We start from the raw sequence: 9,336 nt of genomic DNA, 5'->3' as shown, positions 1-9,336 counted from the left end.
AAGAGTGGCATTGGGAAAAATCCCTCCCTATTATAAGACTTTGCTAAGAGTTAGTTTGGGAACACATATATTCTCATATATTTTCATATATTTCCTCTCAAACATCATTCAAATGCAAAATATTTTTCAATTTCAAATTTTTATTTCTTTCATCTAATCATTATCTAACTATTACAATTTTCACAAACTTCCAAACAAAATACAAAAAGAAATACTACTTTTTCAAATTTCAAAATAATAATAATATTAATAACTATATTAATTATGTATATATCACTACAAGAAAAATAAGTATTTGCGACGAGAATAACTATTTGTGATGAAAACGTACTCATTTTAGTAGAAAATAATCATTTTTGCAAGAAATAGCTGTCCACAAATAAGCAATTTTTTGTTCAATTTTTTCTCTCCTTTCCCAAAACTTAACTAAACATCATAACTGAAAATCATTTTATTACTATTCATAAATAATTTTATTACTATTTATAGATATTTTGAAATATTCTAAGTGTCCAAACTAGGCCTAAGTGTCGACTTTATTTATGTTTTAGATGAGTACGACTTTTTTATCTAGTTTGATTTAAAATATCGCATATATTGTCCAAGCTTCAACTATTGCTAGGAACATTTACATTATTGTAATAGAAAGGTTCATTTGCCGGTTGGCTTGTCGTTTGCAACAAACTAGCAAGAAACTTGATGAAGCTTATTAATGAGAGGCCGGCGTTTCAGGTTGATGATAACAAAGCCGAAATTATGTTTAAAGTAGCTTTATTGTGCACTAATGTATCTCCATCACTTAGGCCGGTCATGTATGTATGAAGTTAATTTATGTTTAAACTAGCTTTATGGAAGGATAAATGACTAATTTGGACCTAACCCCAGTGGCAAACATTAGTATAGTGAAGATCTGAGGCTTAAGGCTATGCGAGACCTCCACTAATAGAGGAAAAATTAGAATTTTTGGGTTGACCTATTTTTAAAACTTGGTTGCCTAGTGTAAACAGAGGGGCTATATATAGCCCCCCTCCCTTTAGATGATTGGTACAAATGGAGTCTCTCTCACATGTGTGTATCTCTCTAATCTCGACATTTGAGCAGTGGAATATGTGAGTGTTGTTGTAGTTTTACCACGTGATACATTCCACCATCAATGATGACGATTTTAGGCAAACAACTATGATGGAGAAGTTTGTGGAACATCTTGACTAGATCTGCGATTTGGTATTATCGCTTTCTTTGTGTATTCTGATCTAGTTTTTCTAGCACCTAGATTAACAAGAGATAGATGACACAATACATTTATAAGATTAATTGACAGAAAAAGTTGTCGTTTGGGGATAAAATGACAACTTGGATAGTTCCATGATAATATTGCAAAAGAACTAATAGTTTATGGTGTAAATTGTAATTTTGTCTAAAAACAATGAAGCATAACGCCTAAACCCAAACATAAGAGGCACAAACATGAGGGAGTTGTAAGCAAACTTGACACTCAACTTAGCCTCTTCTACTATCTAGTACAAACTTTAATTTGACCTGATTGAGTTTCGCTGAAACATCTTTTATGTCAATTCTTTGTGTAGGTGACTCTGCACAACAATCCAAAGCCATTCTCATAACTGAAGATATGCAGTCCTCCATCGCAGCATGTTCTTTCTCATTTCTCAACAAATTGGCATCAACAATATCGAGTATTGAAGAGAGTAGTGATTCATCCACCCAATGCTTCAAGGTCAATTCTCCAATAAACAAGCTATCTGTAGGCTTCTTTCTTGTGAAAGTTTCCATTAGTAAAATGCCATAACTGTACACATCGCCTCTTGTAGAAACAACTCCTTCTAATCCATACTCTGTGGATAACATTCTAACTCATCATATATACTTTCTTATTTTATAATAGTGAACAAACAAATATGAAAAAAAAAAACTAGCACTTGTAGATCAAGACTCAATATATATATATATATATATATATATACTCTGGACTCAAGATATTTAATTGCCTGTGAATGAGTCAAAGCATGAACTGCAATTTGAAATGGAAAAGGTTTGAAATTTACCTGGTGCCATGTACCCAAAAGTAGCAAGAGTCATGGTATGCATCATAGAGTCCCTATCATCTAAGAGTTTGGCCATGCCAAAATCAGCAACATGTGCAACCATTTCTTCATCTAATAAGACATTGCTTGGCTTCAAATCACAATGAATAATTGCTGTTGAATAACCATGATGAAGGTATTCTAATGCTGATGCGATATCAATCATGATATTTAGCCTTTGTAAGATATTCAGATAGTGATCTTGAGAGTGCAACCATTTCGCTAGGTTTCCATTAGGCATGTATTCCAATACAAGGGCTTTGAAGTCAATATTGCTACAAATGGTGATGATTTTGACAATATTTCGATGACGAATATTTCGTAGCACCTCACACTCTGCATCAAAACTTTTGAATGCCCCTTTCACTTGCAAGTTCATAATTTTGATTGCAATATTCATCCCATCTGAAAGTATTCCTTGGTATACTGACCCAAAACTTCCTTCACCAAGTAAATTATTAGAGTTGAATCCATTCGTTGCTTGTATAAGTTGTTGGTGAGAAATTCTTCTCCATGTAACTAGAGGGAACAAGTCTGCTTGAGCATGAGATTTTGGATTCCTCTTTTTCCATCTTTTCCAAGTAAATGCAAGGGTCAGTGCAAGCATTATAAACCCAATTGTTGGCAATACATACCTTAGCATATGGGACCATGTTGTCTTTTTTTTTCGAGGATCACCTTCTTTACATGCGGGAACTTTCAATCGAGTTGCACCACAAAGTGCGTTGTTTGACATAAATGATGCAGCTGAGAAGTTTAGAAATGGTCCACTTGTGGGAATTTCTCCTTGTAGTTTATTGAATGAGAGATTTAGATATTTAAGGTAATGAAGTCCTTCTAAGGATTTGGGAATTTCTCCAGATAAATTGTTATCAGAAAGATCCAAGAACTCCAAGCTTACCAATTCACCAAAAGATACAGGAATTGAGCCTTGTAGTCGATTTATTGCCAATGAGAGATTAGCCAAATCTTTGAGACCACCAATTGTTTTGGGGATATCACCTGATAGTTGATTTCTTGACAAACTCAATATCCTCAAGACCTTCATTTTCTCAATCTCAGATGAAAGAGTGCCACTTAAAGAATTGGATGAGAAGTCAACCTCCAAGAGATCTGTAAGCCTCCACAAGCTTAATGGAATCACAGAAGTTAATTGATTGAAGCCTAAGTAGAGAGCTCTTAGCGAAGTCATATTACCTATGCATCTAGGAATGTGTCCAGACAGATCATTACCAACTAAAAGTAATTGAAACAAGCTCCTTAGATAACATAGTTCTGGTGGTATGGTTCCTTTTAGTCTATTACCATCAAGGCCCAAACTTTGAAGCATGCGCAAACTTCTTATTGTGGTTGGAACAAGTCCTCTCAATTTGTTGCCGGATAAGGTCAACGTAGTCAAACCACTTAAATTCCCGATCTCTATTGGAATGCTACCCTTAAGTTTGCAATTATCTAGGCGAAGTGTTTGAAGAGAAAGAGAGAGGTTTCCAATGGACCTGGGAAGGAAGCCGTTCAAGTGATTTTTGCTCAAAGCTAAATCAACGAGATTTATACAACTTGACAAATAGGAGAAAATACTCAATTCTGGAGATTCAACCGTCAAATCATTAAATTCTAAGTTGAGCCACTGGAGGAATCTTAAATTTCCAAGCGATTTTGGAATTAAGCCCGAGAATGAGTTCACAGTTAAGTCTATGTCAAGGAGCTGTGAAGCATTAGAGATAGAGTTGGGAATTTTTCCGCTCAATTTATTTGACCCAAGAAAAAGTCGTTGAAGATTTGGAAGGAAGAGACCCATATTTGATGGAAGATGGCCTGATAGGTTATTTAATGCCATTCCAATCCAGCTTATTGTTGAGATATTGAAGATTCCAAATGGAATTGTGCCAAAAAAACCATTGGCTCCAATACCGAAAAACACTAGATTTTGTAGATTACCAATTTGATTTGGTATTAAACCTGTCACAATAAGAATAGTCATTTGTATTTTCTATTCAAGATGATGAAGAAGATATAATGAACCTAGAATACTCATTAGCAGTAAGAAAATAACCATGACCTCAAATATCATGCATGGGGCTGGGCTGGCACATTTCAGGTTGAATTCTAGCTCGTCTACCAGTTCAAATTATACCATGGAGGTGTCACATATAGTTATAAATGTTTCTGGGTCCTCTTGCGATTTTGTTACTAGACTTGTTGAAATCTTCTAGTTTCAATATATTTAGAACAAAGTATTTGTTCTTCAAATTGAAATTTATTGTTCAATTAGAGATGATCAGAGAACATGTATACTAAATCAATAATGGTCGATGTAATTTACTTATATAAGACTATATAAGCATGCCTTCAAAGTACAATCAGAGAACATGTCTGCTAAATAGAGAACATGTATGCTAAATCAATAGTCTTATCTGTGTAATTGACTCAAATAAGACTGAGAATATATACCTTGAAAGTTGTTGTAGGTAAGGTCTAACTCCAAAAGCATGGTTAAGTTTCCTATTTTTGCGGGTAGTCTTCCTGAAAATTTATTAGTCAATAAATATAGAATTTGCTATTGTTTGTATTTGAACAAAAAGGATAACTATATATTGGAGGTTGATAGCTGACTAAACATACCTTCAAAGTTGTTGTAACCAAGGTATAGCATTGTAAGCAAAGTTAAATTCCCTATTTCTAGGGGTAGTCTTCCTGTAAATTTATTAGTCAATAAATATAGAATTTGCTATTGTTTGTATTTGAACAAAAAGGATAACTATATATTGGAGGTTGATAGCCGACTAAACATACCTTCAAAATTGTTGTCTTCAAGGTATAGCTCTGTAAGCATAGTTAAATTCCCTATTTTCGGGAGTTCACCTGACAATTGATTACTAGAAATAGAAAGATACTGTAGATTGGGAAGATGATCAAACATATGTGTAGATAGTCCACCATATAGCATATTGTCGCCAAGTTCAATGGCTTGTAGTGAAGATATGTTGAAGAAAATGGAGGACATCGGTCCTGAAAGCTTGTTCGCTCCAAGATAAATTTCTTGCAAGGAAGATATGTTGAAGATAGAGGAAGGTATGGTGCCTGAAAGCAGATTATGTCCAAAACTAATAACTTGCAATGAAGATATGTTAGGCAGAGATGGTGGAATAGTACCTGTGAAATTGTTAGTGTTAAGATACAATATTCTAAGTTTAGTTAGCAATCCCATTTGTGATGGAATTGCTCCATTGAATTCATTGTATCCAAAGTCAAAGAATTTCAAATGAGTAAGACGAGACAACTCAATTGGGATTGAGCCATGAAAACTATTGTTTTGGATGCTGAGGCTCACAAGAAATGAAAGGTTTCCGATATGCGGTGGAATGGTACCTACAAGGCCCATGAAAGAAAGGTTTAAGACCCTGACTCGGTAATGTCTAGAACCACAAATGACACCTACCCAATTGCAAACAGAAGTATTAGTAGACCAGTTTTTTGTCAAATGATTTTGGGAATCAAAAGAAATATGAGCTTTCAAGGCAAGAAGAGCAGATTGATCCGTGGTAATGTTGAGAGTTGCTGCCAAGGCAATGCTAAACCCACACACAAAATAAAGCATGATCAGGAAACTTGTTGGGGCAGCCATGTGAAGTGTATGTCGGTTTAGGCACTCAAATTGAGGATAAACATGTGAGACTGATGTTTAAAAGAGATTGCACCCAAAGAGGGAGGGAGGGAGGGGGTGGTTTGCGCATTGTTGCCATCATTGACTTGTGTGGTAAAATTAACGTGGAAAGACCGCCAATTCTGGAAAACTTTTTTCCAAATTTGAATTGCATATAACTAAGGTCATTGGTTGTGTCACCAATATTGCTACTTCATTTAAGATTGTGTGCCTGCATGCGGGAGTTGAAGAGAAATGTATATAATTCATGCAACGTCCATTGTGATATTAGATGATTGTAAATTATTTATTATATTTCACTTGTAAACTTATTATCTAATATTACTAAATGATGATATGATGAGAGGATGATAAAAATCTAGATGATGATTAGAGACTATTTATTATATTTCACCTATAAACCTATTATCTCAAAAATATTTTGTATTTGAATGATATTTTAGAAAAAATGAAATTATAAAAAAAATTGAGAAGTTTTAAGAATTTGAGAAGTTTTTAAAATTTTTTTACTTAATAATTAATTAATGAAATATTTTTATTTTAAAAAATAATAAAAGATGTTTAATTTTAAAAAGATAACTACATATTATCTATTCTTTTCGAATCTTTTTAAAATATCTAAATTATAAAATTATAAAAAAATATTGTTCTGGTCATCACTGTTTGTCATGGGCTGTCTTTAAGTAGACGATGATAAACTGTGACAGCTAGCTAGGAGTAATGTACAAGGCATTAACTTTATGATCATTTCCATTTTATCAAACTCATCGGACATGATACCCATTAATTAGTCATGCTTTATTTTTTGACCCTCTAGTCAATGCAAAGGACATGATGCCCATTAATTAGTCATGGTTGATTTTTCATTGGAATGTCTACATTTTCTAACCCCTTAAATGGTGCACGGCAACCTTAATGTCGAGCTAGCTCGGTCTTAATCGTTAGTTGAAAACTGCATGTTTCCACATGTTGGTGGCACTGCTCTTGGACAAAGAACCAATTGACCGTTGGCTTGCTTGAGCTATCAACTTCGTGTAGTGATGGCGATGGATCCTCAAGGACTCGGATTTTCTGCCATTATCATTGTTAGTGAGTGACAGTTTCCAAACATCATCTCCAATACAAGATGTATTCCACATATTTATGTTACCAAAATACATTTATGATCCTTCGCATGTATTGGAGCACGCGCCGCTCAAAGTTCAAGAGGATCTCACATATGAAGAGACACTTACAAATATTTTGGAATGGAGAGAACATACACTGCACAACAAAATGATCCCGATAGTGAAGATATACTAGAACAATAATTTGGAATGTGGGGTCTTCTGGGAGTGAGAGGAGGACATGAGGAGTATGGTGTAACTGGTCTGGTTATGTTTGGTTTTCTACATTTTTAGAATAGAACCGGCATACACCGGATTTGAAAATTTAAGTATCGATACTAGACCAATTTACTACCAAAACTGGAACTTCCAAATTTTCAGGTTTCAGTCAGGTCCAATCCGATTTTCTCGATTTTACTAATTATCTATATTAGTAATAACATGATGTTTACATATACTAAACTATTAATCTATTATATTATAGTATAAGTATATTATTTTATAATAAATAACACATACTAGTATATTATTGAATTTAACTAGAGTCTATATAAGTTCTAGACTTTTTATATGAATATATATGATCAAATGTGTAAAAATGTATTTACAAAAAGAATATATATATTATAACTTATTATGCCAAATATTTATATATATATTATATATAAAAAATAAGTTTATATTAATAACTTAATATTAATGTATATTATGAGGGAGGGGCCCATCCCAAAGAGGCCCAAGGATTTCAAGTTACGGAACCCCAGGCCCTAGACAAGACCCTGCTGTGGGCTAAGAACCTGGGTCAGTGGACTGCATGTCAAGTCCATAACCGCAAACCTACCTGGGAAGGCCTTTTGGCGCCGAGCCCGGATATGCCAAGGAGAGCATCTCAGAACTCGGCAACCTATCGAGCCCTACTGTGTAGGACTGCGTGCCGAGCCCATAACCGCAAACCTACTCGGGAAGGCCTTTGGGCACTGAGCTCGGAGTATGCCAACGAGAGTGTCTCGGGACTCGGCAACCTACTGAGTCCTATTGTATTATGGCACTGTGTGGGACGCCCTACTCTACACTAACGACTAGACGTGACCCATCATGGTCTCATCAGACTCAAGGCACGTTGCATTCGATGCATGTGTCAGATGGTCCGGCACGCGACGACGTGCCACTAGAGTACGCAGGACAGCTCAGCCACGACTTGACACCCAACCCTGGCAAAAAGGTGGCAGTAGGTCTGACCAAGCACGACCTAACACACCACGATCTCCCTCGGCTGCTAAAGCCACATATTGCAGGGAATGAGTGGTAGCAGGTCTGACTCAGGTACGACCTGACACACCACGATCTCCCTCGACTATGGATCCCGAATCAGGTATAAATAACAGCCATCCCTTCTACGAGAGGCCTCTCTCTCTCTTGAAACCTTTTTACTATTCTTTCTAATCTTTTGAACTTTTCCCGTCACTAAAGGATTATTTACTAACTTTGGCATTGGTGTGACCCTGGACGTCACCGGAGCCTTTCCTCCCTCTTAGTTGTAAGCAGCGTGAGCTTGGTCGTCGCAGTACTTCTCAGGCTGCGAAAGACAACATCAACAGTGGCATCGTCTATGGGATTTATTTTTCTATAAAAGCGTGTACTTCTCATGCCGGCATCAATGCGGTCCCAAACTACATGAAGGGGAGACCACGAGGAGGGAACAATGTAAGCAAGACTCTAGAGCATGGAGGAGACAATAAGAAAAACCGACGGAGGAAACTTGGACGCTCCGCCAGGAGAATGTAGCCCTCAGGCGCACCAATGTGGAGCTAGTGGGGGAGGAGAACCGAGTGGCAAGGAACATGTGGACTCGCGGCGAGTCCCTATAGATGCCCCGACAGAAGAGGAGAGACGCAAGATGCACTTCCAAATCTGAGAGCTTGAGGACAAATGCATGGAAATGGCTAAGAAAATAGATACATCATCCACTGTAGACCAGCTACTCGTCAGTGCAGACCTCCCATATAGCGTGGGAGTCATGTAGTGCCTCTTCCCCCCAAGTTCAAGGTTCCCTAGATGGAGATGTACGGTGGGTCCAAAGACCCGCTAGAGCACCTGGAGACGTTTAAAGCCCACATGACCCTGCATGGTCTTCCAAGAGAAATCGCTTGCTGAGCCTTCCCACTAACACTGGAAAGGGCTGCCCGGACCTGGTTTGGGTAACTATTGTCATGAATGGTAGATAGCTATGAGGAGCTCGCCCGACTCTTCAGGACGCAGTTCCTGGCAAGTTGTAAGAGGAGATGCCAAGCAAATTACCTCACTGTCAAATAGCGAGACGACAAAAAACTGATGTTGAATCTCACACAGTTCAGTTTAGAGTGTATGATCACCGATGACCAAGACGAGAATATCACATTGGCGGCCATCTTGAGGGGAATCTGGCCTTGGAATCTGTTCATGATAGAAATACCACGAAAATACT

At 36.9% G+C, this 9,336-nt stretch overlaps 2 protein-coding genes across 2 annotated transcripts; both read right to left on the bottom strand.

Annotated features, from left to right (window-relative positions):
* Window positions 1–1,304: 1,304 nt before the first annotated feature.
* LOC121267506 (probable LRR receptor-like serine/threonine-protein kinase At3g47570) lies at window positions 1,305–4,186 on the bottom strand. The gene is made up of 2 exons (XM_041171392.1): window positions 2,064–4,186; window positions 1,305–1,853 (listed from the first exon to the last, which is right to left on the bottom strand). Exons 1-2 carry the CDS (start codon window positions 4,081–4,083, stop codon window positions 1,501–1,503), a joined length of 2,373 nt encoding a protein of 790 aa, XP_041027326.1. The 5' UTR covers window positions 4,084–4,186; the 3' UTR covers window positions 1,305–1,500.
* A 249-nt stretch (window positions 4,187–4,435) lies between these two features.
* On the bottom strand, window positions 4,436–5,737 carry LOC121267117 (receptor-like protein 34). The gene is made up of 5 exons (XM_041170990.1): window positions 5,472–5,737; window positions 4,896–4,964; window positions 4,725–4,796; window positions 4,554–4,625; window positions 4,436–4,449 (listed from the first exon to the last, which is right to left on the bottom strand). Exons 1-5 carry the CDS (start codon window positions 5,725–5,727, stop codon window positions 4,436–4,438), a joined length of 483 nt encoding a protein of 160 aa, XP_041026924.1. The 5' UTR covers window positions 5,728–5,737.
* Window positions 5,738–9,336: the final 3,599 nt, after the last annotated feature.

Source organism: Juglans microcarpa x Juglans regia, chromosome 5S (assembly GCF_004785595.1).
Source record: "Juglans microcarpa x Juglans regia isolate MS1-56 chromosome 5S, Jm3101_v1.0, whole genome shotgun sequence".
In the NCBI taxonomy this organism is placed as follows: domain Eukaryota; kingdom Viridiplantae; phylum Streptophyta; class Magnoliopsida; order Fagales; family Juglandaceae; genus Juglans; species Juglans microcarpa x Juglans regia.
Note: the sequence above shows the minus strand (reverse complement) of the source record. Positions and strands in the feature narration are given on the sequence as shown.

What these genes read in the sequence shown, in the direction of transcription:
- LOC121267506 (XM_041171392.1), bottom strand. Translation starts at nt 4,083, where the DNA reads ATGACTATTCTTATTGTGACAGGTTTAATACCAAATCAAATTGGTAAT. An exon ending in TTTTGGGTACATGGCACCAG is followed by an intron (nt 1,854 to 2,063) that starts GTAAATTTCAAA and finishes TGTTATCCACAG; the next exon opens with AGTATGGATTAGAAGGAGTT.
- LOC121267117 (XM_041170990.1), bottom strand. Translation starts at nt 5,727, where the DNA reads ATGGCTGCCCCAACAAGTTTCCTGATCATGCTTTATTTTGTGTGTGGG. An exon ending in TTCTTTCATGGGCCTTGTAG is followed by an intron (nt 4,965 to 5,471) that starts GTACCATTCCAC and finishes ATCAATTGTCAG; the next exon opens with GTGAACTCCCGAAAATAGGG. An exon ending in TGAAGACAACAATTTTGAAG is followed by an intron (nt 4,797 to 4,895) that starts GTATGTTTAGTC and finishes ATAAATTTACAG; the next exon opens with GAAGACTACCCCTAGAAATA.